Below are 20,546 nucleotides of genomic sequence, written 5' to 3'. Positions count from 1 at the left end.
CTTCTTAATTGCTTTTTTTTTTTCCCCCAAATATCTCCTCTCACCAGTGGCTCAATACCTCTGTCATTGCTGACTCCTGAAATGAAATTTGGGGATAGGTTGACATGCAGGCACAACAAGCTCAGTTATCCTCGAAAATCATTACCTGTGAAACTTCTCCAAGTACCCAGAAAACTAGTGACTCATGCCTTAGAAGGGATGGTCACTGAAATCAGCCTTGTTTGAGAAATAGGGAAACATTTTCAGCTGTCTTTGAGAAATCCTAAGTAGTAGTCTTTTAGGGTTCATTTTGGTGAATGAATGAATGAATGAATGAATGAATGAAAGGCATTTCTGGTTCATAGTGTATCTTCTTCAACTGTAGTAGATAATAGCAACTGTTTTCCAAAGTGGTCACACTGATTTATCCTCCCATCAATAGTAGATGTTGAGTTCCAGTTGCAGAATGTTCCAGTTGTTTCACATCCTTGTCAACACTTGATATTGTCTTTTTAATATTTGCTCACTGAGGAGTGTGGACTGTTATATTATTGTAGCTTTAGAGCTTCATGAGCTTTTCTTTCTTTTTTTTAAATATTTTTATTGTTATTTTTTAATTTTTTTTTTAAAGATCGACAGAGATAGAGACAGCCAGCGAGAGAGGGAGCACAAGCAGGGGGAGTGGGAGAGGAAAAAGCAGGCTCCTAGCGGAGGAGCCTGATGTGGGACTCGATCCCAGAACGCTGGGATCACGCCCTGAGCCGAAAGCAGACGCCCCCTGTCTTTACTTTTTAAAGCTTCACTAATTTGGAGTGATTTTGATAAAGTCCCATCAGAATTACGGTTAGTGCTTTATTATTTATATATTTACATATTTACATATATTCTTTCTCTTTCTAGACTGTCGATTCATCCACAGAGGGACCTATGCCAGAAACTTGGAAAGGTAACCTACGACTGCCTTAGCCAACTTAATAACTTGCTCTGTGTCTTAGTTCCCTCATCTGTAAAATGGGGATACCTCACAGGGCCATAGTGAGAATTGAATTAGTTGGCACATATGAAATGCTTGGAACAGTGCCTGAATGATGTGGTCCAAATTTAGGAGGTGGTTCCAGCAGCAGTATGGAAGATGAACTGATAGAGGTAGAGAAAGGTTGCAAAAAAAACCCCTCAAAACCACAAAACCAAAACAACCCGGTAGCTTTCCGACTTTATTTTTGCAACCCGTAAGAGAAATGCATTTTTGCTGTAACATCGGTACACAACACACACACACTCATATATAATTAAAACAAAACTTTTGTAGAATAATATTTACCATTCATAGCTAACATGTACTCTACTGTTTTCTATTTCATTCCATTTAAAAATGCTGACTGTGACCTAATATTTTTAAAGATCTACTAACAGGTCAGAATCTGCAGTTTGAAAAATGGTCTTAAACTCACCTATTAGCTTAAACCTTGTTTCATCACATTTTGTCTTCCATGAAGCATCTTTATTTATTTAGTCTGTCTTCTTTCCTTCTTTATTTCCTTTGACCTTTCAAGTAAATGTGCACTAACCTGGCTCCCCAGGGGCACCTGGGTGGCTCAGTCAGTTAAGCATCTGACTTGATTTCAGCTCAGGTCATGATCTCAGGGTCATAAGATCAAGCCCCACGTCAGGCTCTGTGCTGGGTATGGAGCCTGCTTAAGAGTCTCTCTCTCCCTGTCTCTCTGCTCTCACCCCCTGCAGGCTCTCTCTCTCTCAAAAATAAAATAAAATAATAAAATAAAATAAAATAAAATATCTCCCCACATTCTGAGTTGAACAATGTTGGAAGGAAAGCATATAAGTATGATGTAGTAAAAGCTTCTAGGACATTTATTATTATTTCCATAGGCGTATATTTCAAAGAAAAAGTTACAGTACTATTTTGACAAATATCTCAGTTGAAACTATTCCGCAATCAGAGCCTTGGTTTCATATGTCTTTCATTGCTTAATATAAATGATAAATTCATATAAAGACACAACTCTCTTGGACCAGGAATATACTGTTCCTCCAAAGAAAATGAAATAGGATAATGGAAAATCTTTCTTATCGAACTTACCCTTAATTTTATTTCCTCTTTCTGATCCAGTTTCAAACTCATGACTGAAAAGAAAAACAGCACATCTTATAGTCTATATTGATTGTTTGAGATAGTCATAAAAATTGTAATACCCAGGACTGTTTTTAAAGACTCTGAGTTGAAGACATTGAATTTTAACTTCTTGTATTTTTATTCCTTCTGTTTTTGAATTACATGGCCCCGAATGACTGTTAAGCATATAATATGTTGGATAGAATGTGTTTGTTTTCTGAGCAGGAGAAGTAGAGCCGTGGTGGTGCCCTAAACGTCAGCTCAGTTGGACGAACTTGGGGGGGGGGGAGTTTGTAAATCAAGGCCTCGGTCACGGCCTTTATAGAGCTGGCAAAGGGGGGTATTAAAAATGGTACTTCCAGGATGGGCCTTGTGGAAGTTTGTTCGGCCCTTGTGGTATAATACTGTTGCATTTAGTTAAGAACGTCAGCAGGAGCAACTAGATACCTATCCTTGCCGCCAGCCCCACCTGCTCCACTTCTTCACCAAACTCGCAGCTGCCCCCGTACCAGCCCTGTCCCTGGAGCAGGTGGTGGTAGGCCCCCATGTCATTCTCCGGGTGCATCCTGGTGTAGATGCTGGCAGCCTGCACCCTGGCTCTCTCCCTCCCTGCGAACTTGAGGACCTGGATCTCCAGGGTCACTATGCACACTTGGGGCTGTGAAAGCTGAGTCTGGGAGCTGGCCTCAGATTCTGTCGGCCTGACTTCCGTGGATGTTTTCTGAGGATATTGTGAAGTTTGAAGTTTTCCCCAGAGAAAAGGTGAAACCAAGAGTTATTTAGGCAGATAAGTATCAGAAAGTGTTCCTCTTCAGGTTGCAAGAAAGAAGACACAATGCATAGCTATCTTCTCTCCTCTAGTCTAGCCTTTTCTCTTTCAAGTAAAACAGAGATAACCTTTTCCACTTGGACACTATGTTTTAAGGGGGTGAATTTTTTTTTAAGATTTATTTATTTATTTTGGGGGGGCATGCACGCAGGGAGGGGCAGAGGAAGAGGGAGAGAGAAACCTCAGCAGACTCCTCGCTGAGCTCAGAGCCTGACAAGGGGCTCATTCTCAAGACCTTGAGATCATGACCTGAGTGGAAACCAAGAGTCAGACGCTTAACCAACTGTGCCACCCAGGGGCCCCAAGGGAGTGAAGTTTTCAGATTTGAGGGAAGGAGGGTACTTCACCCTGTGTCTTGTACCAAGCCAAGCATTTCGAACTGTGGTGAGCACTTGCTTTCGTGGAGAATGAAAATGCTGCTTGCATATGGAGAGCATCGGTTCTCAAAAGGATGTCTTTGCTCCTCTTTCGGGCATATGGCAACATCTGGAGACATTTTGGTTGTCACAAAGGATGATGGGGGATGCTACTGGTGTCTAGTGGATAAACCTATGGATGCCGTTACAACTGATAAGGTTGTACAGGACAGCCACCCCCTGCCCAAGAATTATCCAACCTCAAATGTCTAGAGTGTCAAGGTTGATACATCCTACCTTAGAACCTGACATTGGTTGTTATGTATTACAAAAGTTTCAGCAAACCCCTTGAATTAGGGTAAATCTGACCTAATTTTAATTCACTATAACTATAATTCATTTCACCACCTTGATATTTTTTTTATTGTTCTTAAAATTGAGTTGCATAGAGTCATAGATCTGAGAATTGGAAAGTACCTTACGGATGACCAACTCCCCTGTTTTATAGATAAAGGAAAAATGAGGTCTAGAGATGGATACTTTTGGAAGAGTGACTTATCTAAGGTCACACTCTGAGTTTAGAGACAGCCTAGGACTGGGGCTCCGGTCTACCAGGCTAATGCAAAATAGAGCAACTGGCTAATGCATTATCAGTTTAATAAAAGCTTCCCTACAGTTCAAGTGTGCCCAAAAGACAGAAATGCCACCGCTATCCTGTTTCCTATCTCACAGCTTCTGAAACATCAGATACTTGAAAAACGCTTATTGCAAATAATCTTGTCTTTTGGGAGTACAAGTGAAAATTTATTTATGTATTCATTCATTTATTTAAAAAAGGTTTTGTTTATTTATTTGAGAGAGAGAGAGTCACATGCAAGCAGAGGGGAAGAGGGAGAAACAGACTCTCTGCTGAGCAGGGAGCCCGATGCAAGGATTGATCCCAGGACTCGGGGAACATGACCTGAGCCGAAGGCAGATGCTTCACTCACTGAGCCACCCAAGCGCCCCTGAACATTGATTTAAAAAGGAAAACATTGTTATTCAAGTTTAAATGTATAAATTTTCTTAATAAAAATGTATAAAATCTTCTTAATTAAAACACAACTCCTTGATACTGAAGGAACTCCTAGCTGGATCTTCGAGAAGCCACTTCACCTAGATTAATTCTCTTAAGCTTTCAGACAGGAGTCCTGCCTTACCACCTACCTGGAGACAGAAACAAGTGATCTCATTCTGGAAAAGCGCCAGCCCAGTGTTTCTCTAACAGCGAGCTCATGTCGACATTTGCGGTGTCTTAGCTGATTCAGGAGCTGGAGTATTTTCAAAATAGGGGTTGACGGGTGCAGTTAATTTTGCTTCTAGATATTTTTCATGTATTAAATGAACACTCTCCGGTGTGAATTCGCACTTAAGAAGCCAAAGATCTCAACATTTTAAGAGCTTTTAAAAATAAATTTCATAGGGAATAGAATATTTTGGGGACCTTTTGTTGAGGTGAAATCATGAAATTACCTGAGGACAAATTGGATTTGGCGTCTACACCCAGGAGGAGACTGTTACCTACCAGGGCTCCTGCAGACGGGTTCTAGCTCCATGGCCTGAATATCCACTTTAGCTCATTCGTCTGAACCTTAGCCGGACTGGATGCGGGATCTGCTGAAGCAGTATTCGGCTCTGAAATGCTATTATAAAACAGGGCCATTTATCAGGGAACGGAAGTCGTCCTAATTTTCTGACCTTGACTGGATTTTTAGTTTACCTTGTCCTTGAACCTAATTTTAACATCCTGGTGATTCTGTTCAGTGAGGGCTTCACGGGGAGATCTCAGGTCATTGAGGAGCCCGGTTAGAGTAGCTCCAGGTATGACGACCGTCTCCACATGCCCGTCAGAGCCTGCAATTTCTGGTGGGACTTCAGTTTCCAGAATGGGAAACAACCGTCAAGGGATTGAACCATGATGGCATTAGAATTCACTTCGTTTATTAGAATGTTCCTTCACCTCCGGATGCCTGGGTGGCTCAGTTGGTTAAGCGTCTGCCTTCAGCTCAGGTCATGATCCTGGGGCCCTGGGGTCAAGTCCCACATTGAGCTCCTTGCACGGCAGGGAGGCTGCTTCTCCATCTGCCTTCCGTTCCCTCTGCTTTTGCTCCCTCTCTCTCTCTCTCTGACAAATAAATAAATAAATAAAATCTTTAAAAAAAAAGAATTTTCCTTAACCTCATCATTAGATTGGAATTGAAGACAAGAAATAAGAAAGAGGCAAGTTATACTTCAGCCTCTGGACACACACACACCTTCATGGCTCTTCATGAGATCAGCGAAGTCCTCTGCCAGGTTTCAATCTGCATTTCCAGATCAGTGTTGGAAGCAGTGAGGTCATCCTGGACTCTGCACTGGCCGTGGCTGTCAGTGGCCGCATTCTGGCACAGGGCTCGTTCAGAGCCAAACCTGAACAGTTTCAGGTGCTCTCAGTGGTTATTAAGTTTGTGTTAATACTCTATTCTGAACAGTCTTTTAAAGGACTGTTTCCAGAAATGCCAAGTTTCAGTTTAATATTTGTTGTAAATATAATTTGCTATTCACATTTCACATTTTGGGGGGAAGGGGGGTACAGCATATGAGATGCCAAAAGCTTTGAGGAAAGCCCTCTAGCATTTTTATTTCTTAGGACAAAGTCGCCACACTTTATTTCTCTCTTGCTTGTGAGGGCCTTGTACACACATGTAAAGAAGGGAATTAAGGAATTTTCAGAAACACATAATGGTACTTTTTAGGAACCTTACTTAAGACATACCTAATTCATAAAAGTTCTTGCTTCTAAACTAGGCAATGATTCTTTGAGCATGGAACCATGGGAATGTTTTTGTAAATAATGGCCTTCTCTAGTGTATTCAGCTAAAAAATTTTTCTATCTTTAGGATTTCATTAATTTCTAAAAAGAACAGTACTCTTCTTGTCACTTTTGATTTCAGTATAAAAATAAGCCTGGTGTCCCCTATTGTTTCTTTCCATAGCTGATGTTTTCCATTGTGCTGTTGATGGTAGCCACACCTGACTTCTGTCTGAAGTCTTCAGCTGCTCATTTTACGATGTCAGTCTGGAGCGTGAAGCTGGTGGTGTTCGTGGTTGCATGTGATATATGGAAAAGCAGGACACACAAAAAAACCGTTTGTTGCCCTCACATTCTGAACTTCTGTACACTGATATTTTAGCAAGGCCTGTGTCAGGGTCTTCACAGAAATTTTATATGTATGTGGTTCTTTAAGGACAAACACATTAAACAGTTGTCTAAATATATCTTTCCCGCATTTATCTCTTCTTTTGAGGATACAACAACTGCAGACTATTTACTTAGTTTAATTTTAAGTATTTTCAAAACATTTCTATAATTCCTTCCAGAACATGAAGTATAGACAAGTAAGAAAATTAGAAAAAAAAATTGAACATAGCTCAGAAGGATATTCTGTTGCTTGTTCAATTCCTTCATCTGGTTAAATTGAGGAAAATACGGTAATGGTGTCAGATGGTCTCCATCTTTTCCTATTTTGTCACTTTTCATAGCGTTCTCTTGTCCAGCAGCAGCAAAATGTCTTACCTTGTTTCTAAGTTCCTCAATTATCTGGTGATACTTCTTTAGTCCTGTTTTACTTCTTGACCATTGCCCCAGGTCCAAATTTCTTATACCGTGCTTTGATTTCATGTTCAAGTGAATGGCTTGCCTGCTCCAGAGCGCCATCTTGTCCGGGCTGACTGCGAGAGGGTCATTGGGTTTCACATCGTATCCTTCTCATTATCAGAGGGCAGCCCGCTCTCACCTCCTCCCTGCCTGGCACCCCCAAAGTTGGTACAAAAAGCTCCACCTGAGGAGATGCCCCCCCATCCCCCGCCAACTAGGATTCTTCCTTTCCTGTGATCAGAATCTAATTGCCATAGGCTAGATTTTTGGGCGAAGTGGGACAGGTTGGAAGGGTTTCAGTCCTGCAAAAACCAACCTCCAGGAGAGTATTAGGGAGTTATCAGTTAGTACCTCCTTTTCTAGTTGATAAAGTGGGTGTTTCCTCTCTGATACTATCACCTGAAAGATTTTCAGTGACATCTGTAACACTAAATTATCGTTTCGTTAATTGTTAAACTCCGTAGAGTGTCTTATTTATTTTAAAACACAGAACATGCCTTCAGGTATTTATTATCTCACACTGGAGAAGTGAAGCAGGTAACATTTGCAGGCTACCAGCCTACTTCAACTTGTATTTTCACTTATTGCATTTCTGTCCTCATGCATTTTGATGACTGTGCTTAAAACAATTTATTTTCCTTTGGAATTATATGATAAATATACCATCTTTTCAGATGAAGATATCTGAAATCAATTTTAGGGATTTCTGGTAAAGTAACAGAAAGTGGTTGATTCTTACTCTATGTATCCTGTCTTAAATAAGAATAAAATGTAGGAAGAGAAAATGGTCAGATTCCTTTTAATATTCTTCTGTTATTTTTTTCTTGCTTTTGCCAATTGTAAGAAAATAAAATTTTAAGTGTTAAATTTTTCTCAAAGCCTGCTTTGGGCTTTTTTTTTTTTAAAGATTTTATTTATTTATTTGAGAGAGAGAGTGAGTGAGAGAGAGCATAAACTGGGAGAAGAGGCAGAGGGAGAGGGAGAAGCAGACTCCCTGCTGTGCAGGAAGGTGGATGTGGGGATGTGGGGCTCGATCCCAGCACTCTGGGATCATGACCGGAGCCAGAGGCAGATGCTTAACTGACTGAGCCACCCCGGCGTCCCATGGTTTGGGTTTTTGAAATGATTAATAATATCTAACTGTATATTCTTATTTTATGAAAGCGCAGGACCCCCAAGAAAGTTAAAGAGAAAAGGAGGAACTGATACACTATAATGTTTCGATTTACTATTAAATAGCAATGGTTTAAGTTTCTCCAGGTTCTTGTAAACCTCAGCTGTGGCTGCCCCTTGCTCCTTCTGTGGGTAAATTCAACATATGCAGATTTTGAATCACAGCAGATTACCTAACCTTGGAGATTATAAGCATAGCATACCCTACTTCCTCTCTCCAGGTGCCTTTTTATAATGGGAAGCCCCTCCCCCCATGATGTCCATATTATAAAACACGTTCTTCTTCATTATGTGTATTGTCAGAGGCAGTGAAATAAATCTATCATCTATCTGTCTATCATCTTTAACTAAAGCAGTTGCACTAGAAGGACGATATTTTTTGGTAAATAAATTCCATGTCACTTGATGTTCTTTCTCCGCATGGCTTTTGCTTCATTTTACTTAAAGGGACTCTGAGTCTATTCCTATGTCTTCAAACACCAAGTAAACATTTCTTAAAACTTTTGTTAACATTGAAACAATTGAACACAGAATAAAATATTCAAATGGCTTATTTAGGAGACATTTACGTCAAGCTGATATCTGCGATGGGCGGGTGGGGGGCTGAGGTGTGATACAGCTTGCATTTTCGATTTTGTTGCATTTTTTTCTAAGTGATACAAACATATTGAATATGTTGGATGAGAGAATCAAAAATATATTTAAAAAACTTTCAAGGTAAAATGATGACCCCAAATGGGTAAGAGTTTGTAAAGCAAATAGAATAATAAAAGGAAGTTCCAGGAGTTAAAAAGAAAGGGGGACTAAAACATCAGTGGAAGGATAAAGTGTCTCTGTGAAAGTTCCACCCCAACAATTGTGAACATGCTGTGGCCGCTGAAGTTAGACTATATCAAAAGATTTACAGAAGCCCAGGGGCCATTTTCCCACTGCTCTTGATCTTTGTGTTTAATTCTGGGTGCCATCGTTTAAGAGGACTAATTAATTGCAAATATGTCTGTAATATCCAACATGTGTGGTCTAGTTAATGAAGAATATGGAAACAATGTCAGAGGAGGCATGGCTCAAGAAATTGGGAATTTTGTTTAGAAAAGAAAAGACCCATGGCCATTTAAAAATAGCTCCAAAGGCCTGAACCAGGATCAAATTGCTGAACAGAGAAACAGATCGGGCTCCATGTAAGGAAGCCACTTTTAACTTTACACCTGTTCTTACATCGAATGATCTGCCTTCCCAAGTCATGACTTTGCAAGCTCTGGGTATCTTCAACCAGAGACTGGAGGCTTAGAATAATCTTTCAGGAAGAATTTCTATTCTGGGTGGGAGATTAGAATAAAAGTCACCAGTCAACTTCTTATTTATTATTATTTTTAAAGATTTACTTATTTATTTGTTTTAGAGAGAGGGAGTACACAAGCGGGGAGGAACAGAGGGAAAAGAAGAGAGAATCTCAAGCAGACTCCACAGTGAGCATGGAGCCCGAGGGGGGGGCTCGATCTCATGATCCTGAGAACACGACCCTCGCTGAAACCAAGAGTTGGGTGCCTAACCGAGTGTAGGGTGGACAGCCACATGCAGAAGAATGAAACTGGACCACTTTCTTACGCCATACACAAAAAAACCTCAAAATGGATGAAAGACCTAAATGTGAGATAGGAATCCATCAAAATCCTAGAGGAGAACACAGGCAACAACCTCTGTGACCTCAGCCACAGTGACTTCTGGCTAGACATGTCTCCAAAGGCAAGGGAAACAAAGGCAAAAATGAACTATTGGGACTGAATCAAGATAAAAAGCTTCGCACAGCAAAGGAGACAGTCGACAAAACCAAAAGACAGCCGACAGAATGGGAGAACATATTTGCCAATGTCTTATCAGATAAAGGGCTAGTATCCAAAATCTGTAAAGAACTTATCAAACTCAACATGCAAAGAACAAAAAAATCCAGTCAAGAAATGGGCAGAAGTCATGAACAGTTATTTCTCCAGAGAAGACATCCAAATGGCCAATAGACACATGAAAAAATATTCAACATCACTCGGCATCGGGGAAATAGAAATCAAAACCACAATGAGATGCCACCTCACACCAGTCAGAATGGCTAAAATTAACAAGGCAGGAAACAACAAATATTGGCAAGGATGTGGAGAAAGGGGAACCCTCTTACACTGCTGGTGGGAATGCAAGCTGGTGTAGCCACTCGGGAAAACAGTATGGAGGTTCCTCAAAAAGTTGAAAATAGAGCTCCCCTACAACCCAGCATTTGGACTACTAGGTATTTACCCCAAAGATACACATATAGTGATCTGAAGGGGCACCTGCACCCCAATGTTTATAGCAGCAACGTCCACAATAGCCAAACTATGGAAAGAGCCCAGAAGTCCATCGACAGATGAATGGATAAAGAAGATGTGGTATATATACACAATGGAATATTACTCAGCCATCAAAAAATGAAATCTTGCCATTTTCAACAACATGGATGGAACTAGAGGGTATTAGGCTAAGCAAAATAAGTCAATCAGAGAAAGACAGCTATCATATGATTTCACTCATATGTGGAATTTTAAGAAACAAAACAGAGGAGCATAGAAGAAGGGAGGGAAAAATAAAACAAGATGAAATCAGAGAGGGAGACAAGCCATAAGAGACTCTTAACCATAGGAAACAAACTGAGGGTTGCTGGAGGGGAGGGTGGGCGGGAGGATGGGGTAACTGGGGGACGGGCATTAAGGAGAGCACATGATGCAATGAGCCCTGGGTGTTATATACAACTGATGAATCACTGAACTCTACCTCTGAAACTAATGCTACAATGTATGTTCATTAATTGAATTAAAATAATAAAGTTAAAAAAAAAGCAAAATAAAATGAAATAAAATAAAACTCTGTAGGGGTGCCTGGCTGGCTTAGTTGGTAGAGCATGTGACGCTTGATCTTGGGTTGTAAGTTCGAGTCCCATGTTGGGTGTAGAGATTACTTAAAAATAAAATCTTAGGGGCGCCTGGGTGGCACAATGGTTAAGCGTCTGCCTTCGGCTCAGGGCGTGATCCTGGTGTTATGGGATCGAGCCCCACATCAGGCTCCTCTGCTATGAGCCTGCTTCTTCCTCTCCCACTCCCCCTGCTTGTGTTCCCTCTCTCGCTGACTGTCTCTATCTCTGTCGAATAAATAAGTAAAATCTTTAAAAAAAAATAAAATCTTAAATATAAAAGTTTGAAAAAATTGTGATTTTTTTAATGTTGTTATTATAGATATCACAAGCATGAATACTGGATCTTCATGGAAACTTTTGGGTATGGAACACTCAGTGGGGAGAGCACAGTTACCTTCTCTTGTAACGGTGCCACAAAGCCATTGTTTGCATAAAAACCATCATGGAGACTTAAGAACCTGACTTCTTGGTCTTAGGCAAACTTATATAAAATCATTCGGAGTAATTTATTTTACAGCTGGCTGCAAGCAATGAGTCAATCTAAAAGCAGTGCATGTTTCTAAGGTTAGGGTGTTAGAATGAATTGACAGAGGTTGGGATGTTGTGAAACACTCCCCACCTCTACAGTGTCAGTAAGAAGCAAGCTGGGGGCATGTGATGCAGTCCTATTGCAGTTTTAATGAGCTCCTATATGGTTTCATGTTCCTTGTGATTTGGTTAATGAAATAAACCCCCCCCCCCCAACTCCCCAGGAATCCATGTACTTGATGCATGATAGATCAGTGATGCATTCTGGGCTTGTCGTCTATATGCCATTTAAATGCTAATATAAAAACAATTGGTTGAAGTGTTATCACAGTGTTTGCTCCTTTCCACCTTACTATTTCATATTGCCATTGATATTACCAATGAGTAAATTGTTTTTAAAAGAACTTGACCAATATTTTTCAAGTGTCCCATTTGAGCCACTGATAATTTTTTGAAGTGAATTACATGCAGTAGTATTTGGTTAATGGAGGAGGTAACTTGAAAATATTACTTGAGCTACATTCTGGCTCATTTATACTCATCACTTTGTCTTCTCTTATAGGTCTTTTGAACAGCATCTAATTCCATGAAGTCATTAAGCAAGTTTAGGCTATTTTCCATAGAGTCTCAAATCCTTTGGCTGTTCCTCTTCTCTGCCTACTACAAACCTTGTTTCTTGCTTCTAATCTTTGTGAGGATGGGTACCATGTCCATTCTTGCCCATTGTCCCTTGAGGTCAGAATGACAAGAACAGCCACGCGAATCTCTAAATCAGAAGTCAACGGGTGAAAATCCATATGCAAGTAGGCACTGGCTCTTCCACTCTCATTTAAAAGTTGATGGGTTGCTGAACTTTCAAGTTCCAGAATAAAACATATGCAGTTTCATGGCATGTGGTTTTGAAGTGATCTTAGAGCAGGTCATAATGTGCGAACACCTTATCCTTAACATTTCATTCAGTACTCTAAGTAAATTTCAGGATCCAAAATGGTTCAGTAATTTCAGCTGTAAAATTGAAATGCTTGAAACATATGCTACTGCATCTCAGTATGTTCTGGCTTTTTCCACAAATGATCATTTAGTACAAATGCAGCATCTTAACACATGCCAAGGAAACCCAGAATGAGGGTTTTCACCTAAAGATGATTTTCAGAGTAGCTGCATATTGTTGCTTTGACATGAGGATAATACCAGTCATCAATGTAGGTGCCAGGTGGTACAGGACTAGAAGACTACATCTGGGAAGACTCACAGAGCAAGGCTTCCCTGATGTGGCCGTGATGACCCAGGGGGCTGGAACCTGCACACAGCTGGTTTCCATTTGTGTCCCCCCACCATTAATCCAGCCTAGATCAGCTAGTTCATATTTCCGAACTTTTCAGTAGAGGAAAAATATCCAAGGTTTAATTTACTGTAATGGCTTGATAGGAAACATATGTTTGACTTAAGACAACGTTGCTCTTTTTGAGTACTGGTTTTGTGCTTAGCTATTACCTCTGTTCTGCGGGGATCTGTTACAGCCGAAGTCTCAGTGTGCTCGCAGGTTCGTGTTTAGGTTTTATTCAATATGCCTAGCAAATGAAAAACTACATTTCCTGGGTTGTTTTTGATTATTAAAATTTGATACTCGTATACAGTTCTTATTGATTTTTTTAAATGTTTTTTTATTATATTATGTTAGTCACCATACAGTACCTCCCTGGTTTCTGATGCAAAGTCTTATTGATTTTTTATTTGAAGTTACAATTGGCATAAATTATGTTCAGGTTTATCCTTTGTGATTTTAAATTAGGCTTTTTGTGCCAAGTCTCAAGTTCTTTTCTTGAGGAGTGGCTTGTGGGGTTGATTTTCTAATTTGTGATCTGGTCCTATTAAATTCCTTGAATGGGAAAGTCCTTACCCGGCTTGGCTTTGTCCTGTGTCTAGTTCTTCCTGGGACTGACCCTCTGCCACCTCCCACCCTACTTTAACGGGCTTCATTATCCCACGCAAGACAAGATGGAGCCAAGTGGATGACTCAGGGGTAAAAACTTCAGCAATGGAGAGTGGGAAAAGGAAACACCACCTTGGCAAAGTGACAGTTTTCGGCTAGAGTTATGGCTAGATTTCGTAAGGGTACAAGTATCTGAGATCTTTTCTCTTTGGGGCTTTCAAGGTTTTCAGAAATCTGGTGCTCTATCACATATCCCATCTTCTTTCCCACGACTTTTTTTTGGGATGCTAAGGTCTAATTTCAGCTATCACTGAGTTCCAGTGAGATGTTGCTAGAAATGCCCACATACCAAATGGCTACTGTTTTGATTTTTATGAAGAGGGGACTATGTTAATAACGAATTAATATTAGTAACATAACAATGAAGTGAGATCATGACTGATAGCTTTATTTCTAGGTACAATATTGAATTTCTTTAAAAATTTCAGGAAGCATTTAGTTAACTTGCAAAAGTAAGTTTATTGAAGCATGAAAATGATTAGAGCAAGATTGTCATTTTTCAACTTTTTCAAGAGCATTCTAGTCAGAAAAAAAAGAGGATGCAGAAAAATTGCTTGGTCATCTATTTCTGGATGAAAACTCTTTCCTGAAGTTATCCAGAAAGATGGTGAGATTGACATGATTTCTTCATTTGTGTCCTTCCGGTTTTTCTCCAAAAGACACTCTTGCTGATCTGGAAATTGCTTATTTAACTCTCACCTCAGACACGTTGCTGACTTGAGATGAGATGACTCTGCCACCCACCACCTCCTCCACAATGGTCTTAGTCACTCTGGTCTTGTTTGGATCTGAAAATCACAGAATCACAGCGTCAGTCTGGAAACGATCACAGAAATCCAAGTGCATTCTTTAAGTAAGTTCTCTCCAGGTTAAGATTCTGTCAACAGTAGTATACGCTTTTGATTAGACAAGAGAAGCATGCCTTTGCTTTTACATTATAAAATGATCACGAACATGCGGGAAACGTTTACCTCTTCCTTGGCCGGAACAGCTTCCAGATCTTGAGTCCCCAGATGTGGACAAATCCCTAGATCCCATGTTTCTGGATCCTGAATTTCTGGATCCGGAGCTTCTACAATCAGATCCTCCAAAACCAGAACCACTAGAGGAAAAAATAATTGTTTTCCTTTGTTGTTTGCCAAGATGGGAGAAACCCTCCACTCAGGGGGCTCTCCATGATGAATAATTGTCTTTTGATTGGTCTGTGGAGGAGGCGGAGGAGGGCCCTTCTTCTTATTTTAAGTTGGGTGTGGAGCCCAACACAGGGCTTGAATTCACACCCCTGAGATCAAGACCTGAGCTGAAATCAAGAGTTGGACGCTTAACCAACTGAGCCACCCAGGTGCCCCGCTGTGACTTTTTAACCAAGTCCAAGACTTTTTAAACCAAGCCCAGCCCCTAGACCCCTTTTGGTTTCATAGCAAAAGTACACAGGCGCCCCCACTGTGACTCTTTAACCAAAACCCAGACTTTTTAAACCAAGCCCAGCCCCTAGACCCCTTTTTGGTTTCATAACGTAAGTACACCAAGGAACGCACTGAGTGGGTTCACGACTTTCACGTACCCTCCCTCTCCATCGAGCAGGCGGCGGTACGTCTCGATCTCCATCTCTAGGCGGGTCTTGATGTCCAACAGTTGCTCATACTCTGCGTTCTGGCACTCGGTCTCGCCCCGGATCTGGCAGATCTGTTCCTCCAGGCTGCTGATCTGCATCTGGATTTCTGACAGCTGAGCCACGTAGCCACCTTCTGTGTCAGCCAGGGTTGCTTCCAGGGAGCTTTTCTAAGAGAACAAGCAAATTAAAGCTTCATGATGAAAAATTCATTTTTTTATAAGGTGCTAAGAGAAGGACACCTTCAAGTTACAAGCTGTGTTGTTCTATCATTGGTTCCTTAGTTTTTCTTGGCATAACTGTTTTTCTTTAAGCTAAATCTTCTATGGGAGTATATTATCTTTAACTGCAATGTTTTATGCTTTCTACAACCCCAGGCGAGTTCTCCTAATGCTGCTTTTATTATGTGCCAAGTGGAACATCTTGGCAAAGAAAGAAAATGGGATTGCTTGACTCCCTGTCAGAGATGTTGCAAACCTCTTTGCACTTACCATGGCCATTTGGGACTGAAGCTCAATTTCCAGGGCTTGCAGGGTACGTTTCAATTCTGTTATCTCATTCTTGGCAGAACTGGCTGCCCCAGCGTCCGTAGAAATTTGTGCTTGCAGTGACGCACTCTAGAGAAAAAGAAAATGCAGTCACTGCAGGCTGAAGAAATGAGAGGTCGTGGCTTGCGTGTGAACGCCGGCTCAGGCATCCAGCAGGGATAATCTACCTGTTTGTTGAACTGCTCCTCGGCCTCGCGGCGATTTTGCTCAGCCAGCTCCTCATACTGTGCCCTCATGTCATTCAGTAACTTGGTCAGGTCAGTTCCTGGGGCAGCGTTCATTTCCACGGTCACGTCCCCTCCGGAGCTTCCTTGCATACTCTTCATTTCCTAGCGTGAAGAGAAAAGGACCACAGTATAACAACAGAAAAGCAAAGTCTTCCTAAAATGTGCCCAGCCAACAAAAAATTGAAACTAGGACACTGAAGGCTACCCTCGCTTCCCACTAAATTCAGATGTAATTTGCTCATGACTACTCTTGATCATAGGAGTTGGAAATCCATTTAGATGAAACTTATTTTATTTTTACAGAATGGATGTGGGGGAAAATAGGTAGGCCAAAGTCATTTAATGACGTGGAAGGTGTTCCTACCTCCTCGTGGTTCTTCTTCAGGTAGGCCAGCTCCTCGCTGAGGCTCTCAATCTGCATCTCCAGGTCAGAGCGTGTCATGGTCAGGTCATCCAGAACTTTCCGCAGGCCATTGATGTCAGCCTCCACGGCTTGCCGAAGATACAGCTCATTCTCATACCTGGAAAGGACAGCAGTAGGACAGGATAGAGCACTTCAGAGTCCATCCATTCTTACATATTCAAGAAAAAGATTTTTCCTCTGAGCTGTTTGTTTATGTAATCTCTACACCCAACATGGGGCTTGAACTCACGACCCTGACCGGCCAACATCAAGAGCCCCTTGCCTCTCTGACTGAGCCAGCCAGGTGCCCCCCTCTGAGCTATTTGATAAACGAAGGCTACTGAATTTTCTCTTAGGAACTTTTCCCCTGGAAAGAAAATTATGAACCAAAGATTAATTCTATTGACAGCTAAGATTTTTAGAACAAAAGTTTCATCTTACTTTCCCTCTTTTTTTGTTTCTTTTTTAGAGTGGAGTGATGGATTTTAAAATTTACCCTTGGAATGTTTGTAGATTTAGGTCTTGCTCCCCTAAAAGGTATTTTCTTTAAATTTAGAATAAATGAAACAGACAGATTGCATTTTATTTTCCCCCACAACATTTGTTTGCAAGTCTTTGCTTTTCTTACTTCAGTCTGAAGTCATCAGCGGCCAATCTGGCATTGTCGATCTGCAAAACGATCCCAGCGTTTTCCATAGTGGCAGTAATGATCTAGAAAAGGCAATAATGGTGAATGAATCATGGATGCTTTTTACCTGTGTCTGCATGCCCACCTCTGAGGCTAGATGTCCTTCGAGTTGGCTTTTCAAGGCAAATTGTTTTGAAAACTTGCTTAGTAATGACATCTTTATTGATAATCGGGTATAGCTGGACTACATCTTTCTGCAAAAAGGTGACAGTTTGCACATTTACTGGAGTAGGCATGGAACATTGTTTTATAGAGTACAACCCTCTGCTTATTTCTGCTGCTTTGGAGAATCAGTCATTCTAGAAGTTCTTTCAGAAAATAGTACAAAAAATGCATTTTACTTCTAAAAAGTCTTTAAAACAATACTTTCCATACAACAGTGGCTAAACATGTCAGATTCTGCCACAAGCTCCTACAATATTTGCACCCAATTTTCTAGGAAGAAAAACAGTTGTGAAGATGATTTAAATCTAGCCAAGACACCAATCTATGTCAACCTGCCAGAATTAATCATGAAAATATTAGATTAAGCTGGTGTTGACTCATTGCCACCATTCTTATATGTATGTGTTAATTAGCTGTCTCCCATTATATCAATTTTGCTCTTATGTAGAAATACTCCAATCTGAGATGCAAACAGATAATTAGCGTGGTTGGATGTCATATTCAGTGCGGTCGTAGTTAAAACACACCAAGTCCCTTTGTACATATACAACAAGTAAATATGTCTTTAAATAATTCCTTGACTTGAAATCTTCATTATGGCATATGATCTGAATAAAAGCAAAAGACACAGAAATAATAGAAACTCAGTAATGGATAGTGTCTCACCTGACCCCGGAGATCTTCAATTATTGGATAGTATTTGCTGTAATCTTTTCCAGATCCACCATCTCCACTCCCAGGCCCAAATTTCTCATACCACTCCCTGATTTTGTTCTCCAGGTCAGTGTTGGCCTCCTCCAGGGCTCTGACCTTGTCTAGGTAACTGGCCAGACGGTCATTGAGCTTTTGCATGGTTTGCTTTTCACCTCCGGAGAAAAGCCCCCCATCACCAGCACCACCTCCCATCCCACCTCCCAGTACACCCCCCATACCACTACCATAGCTGTAGAAGCCTCCACTAGCACCCCCACCAAAGCCAGACCCCCCACCAAAGCCAGACCCCCCACCAAAGCCAGACCCCCCACCAAAGCCAGAACCTCCTCCAAAGCCAGAACCCCCTCCAAAGCCAGAACCCCCTCCAAAGCCAGCCCCAGAGCCTAGAGTTCCTCCCAAACCACCCCCTACTGAGCAGCTACCAAAACCTCCTCCAAAGCTGCCCCCAAAGCCACCGCTTGATCCCCCGCTCAGGCCACAGCCGCCGCTTCCTCCTCGGAAGCCCCGGGTAGAGCCACCCCCCAGACCGCATCTGCTTCCACTGCTGAAGCTGCTCCCCCCAGCAGACCCCCTAACCAAGCCACTGCCTCCAGTCCTGGAAGAGGAGACCCGAGATGAGCAAGACATGGTGCTCCTGCCGAAGTTCAGCTTGTCCGGGTGAAGAGGAGAGGTGACGGTGAGGAACGTATTTGCCAGCTGCCTTTTGGCCCTTATATACACACTTGCAGGGTGTTCCTTTTCTGTGTCACTTCTTAATCCCTATGATAGTTTTGCTAATCTGGAACTGGATAATTTCTTTTTGGTGAACCCACTCTATTGGCTCTTTTTCTGAAGCTAGGTCAGAACCTTGGGGCATTTACTCTGTCAGGAAAAAAAATAAGGTGGAGCAAAGCAAAAACTTTTTTCCCCCCAGAATTATAGTTGTAATCTTTCAGAGGTTTCGATGACTTATAATTCTTTCCTGAAGGAGTAATTCTATTCATTTTGCTTCATGATTTCCCAATTGAAGAACACATCCCCAGATTAGCCAATGCAATTAAAATACTTAATAGGATGAGAATGGAAATTTCCCGTCAAACTCATAACTTTTGTTCATATTATCCGCTTAAAGTTGAAATTAGCTTTAGCACCAGCGTTAGTTTTAGATTTACTTAACTATCCTTCTCGATGATTATTTCAATCAGCATATTTCTAAGGGGACGTTTGTGTTGAATTTTCCCTTGTATTCTGAGATCAGATTAGGTATTTTCACTGTTGAGAAGAAAAAGTTAAATACAATAGTCTTCCTTGCGTGTGCTGTTAGATCTCAGCAACATGTTTACTTGAGCAGAGAATGTCCTGGAAAGACTGGAAACATTTTTAGATGGGGGTTAATTGTCACCGGTGTGATGATACAAAGATGCTCTTCTTTCTCATTGAATTTGAGCCTGAGACTCAACTTCCTTTTTTGGAGTCAAATCTTAAGAAACTAAGATGATGCTGATTTCATCTTTGTTTTCTAAGTATTTGGAGCAGGGGATCTGAATCCACTTCTGCTAACCAATGTTATGCCTGGAGTCATTTTACAGATACTAAATGGTGGACTTCCCCCAGTCTACTTTCTGCTCATGTTTTTTTCTGTTTTTGTTGAAAAGATATTTAGAGAAGATATGTATCCACTTCCGATAACTAATGTTATGATTGGGATCATTTTATAGATACCAAAATCTAGAATGCTCCCCAGTTCACTTTCTGCTTCCTGTTTTTCTGTCCCTTTTGTATCTTAGATTATTTCCGTTTGCCTCTGCTAGTAGTTTCTCTGGTTTAAAAGTTTTGTTTTGTTTTGCTTTTTTTGTTAAGACAACTTCTGTATGATTCCCCTTACATGAAATACCTGGCGTAGTCAGTTTCAGAGACAGAAAACAGGATGGTAGTTGCCAGTGGCTGGGTGGAGGGGAAATGGGGAGTTGTTTAATGGATACAGAGTTTCAGTTTTGCAAGATGAAAAGAATTCTGGAGGTTGGTTACGCGACAATATGCATGTACTTAACACTACTGAACAGACACAAATGTGGAGATGGTAAATTTTATGTTATGTCCACTTTACCACCATTTTTAAAAAGCGTCTTTTTAAAAAAAAAAGTATAAATGCTTCTAAAATCTTTCTTGGCCTCAGCTTTATGCTCAAGTAGCTGACTTTTACTTCTTTAAAACCGTTCTTATCTTGGCAGTCTCTGTTAAACTATGCACGTGCTTTAATTTTTACCATCGCTCCTTTGTTATCCGGCGTTCTGCCTTCTGTTAATTTCTCCTTGGACTGCCTTCGATGGGGACACACTCTGAAATAGGTGATAATTCCCTTTGCTGTGTAGCTCTTCAGGAATTAACTTTGACATTTGCCTGCTCTGTTTTCACAGCAGTGGTGTGTTACCATTCGTCTATGGAGGATACCATCTCTCCATGGCGGACAAGGTGCTTTATGAACTTTAAATTGTTAAGCTGGGAGTAATTCTCATCACACCTTTTAAGGTAGGTAAAAAAGGCACCAGCTGTCAAGGTATGTTGGTCATCTTGCCTCGCCCTCCCCAGAGCTAGGAAACCAGGGAAGCC

At 41.1% G+C, this 20,546-nt stretch overlaps 1 protein-coding gene and 1 long non-coding RNA gene across 2 annotated transcripts; one reads left to right on the top strand and one right to left on the bottom strand.

Moving 5' to 3' along the window:
- The first annotated feature begins 877 nt into the window (after positions 1-877).
- LOC130544761 (uncharacterized) lies at positions 878-9,924 on the top strand. Its single transcript, XR_008961308.1, has 2 exons — positions 878-925; positions 6,310-9,924. It is a non-coding gene; the product is annotated as an uncharacterized LOC130544761 (long non-coding RNA).
- Positions 9,925-14,037: 4,113 nt separating this feature from the next.
- Positions 14,038-18,584, bottom strand: KRT24 (keratin 24). The gene is made up of 9 exons (XM_026512883.4): positions 18,317-18,584; positions 17,910-18,280; positions 17,019-17,101; positions 16,352-16,508; positions 15,928-16,089; positions 15,704-15,829; positions 15,165-15,382; positions 14,572-14,702; positions 14,038-14,388 (listed from the first exon to the last, which is right to left on the bottom strand). The coding sequence occupies exons 1-9, from the start codon at positions 18,582-18,584 to the stop codon at positions 14,285-14,287; spliced, it is 1,620 nt and encodes a 539-aa protein (XP_026368668.2). The 3' UTR covers positions 14,038-14,284.
- Between the last annotated feature and the right edge of the window lie 1,962 nt (positions 18,585-20,546).

This window comes from Ursus arctos, unplaced genomic scaffold (genome assembly GCF_023065955.2).
Source record: "Ursus arctos isolate Adak ecotype North America unplaced genomic scaffold, UrsArc2.0 scaffold_24, whole genome shotgun sequence".
NCBI classification, from domain to species: domain Eukaryota; kingdom Metazoa; phylum Chordata; class Mammalia; order Carnivora; family Ursidae; genus Ursus; species Ursus arctos.
The sequence above is the reverse complement of the archived record's forward strand: the minus strand, read 5'-3'. Positions and strand labels throughout refer to the sequence as shown.

What these genes read in the sequence shown, in the direction of transcription:
- KRT24 (XM_026512883.4), bottom strand. Translation starts at nt 18,584, where the DNA reads ATGTCTTGCTCATCTCGGGTCTCCTCTTCCAGGACTGGAGGCAGTGGC. An exon ending in CTGCTCGATGGAGAGGGAGG is followed by an intron (nt 14,703 to 15,164) that starts GTACGTGAAAGT and finishes TTTTTCCTCTAG; the next exon opens with TGGTTCTGGTTTTGGAGGAT. An exon ending in CTGTTCCGGCCAAGGAAGAG is followed by an intron (nt 14,389 to 14,571) that starts GTAAACGTTTCC and finishes TGTGATTTTCAG; the next exon opens with ATCCAAACAAGACCAGAGTG.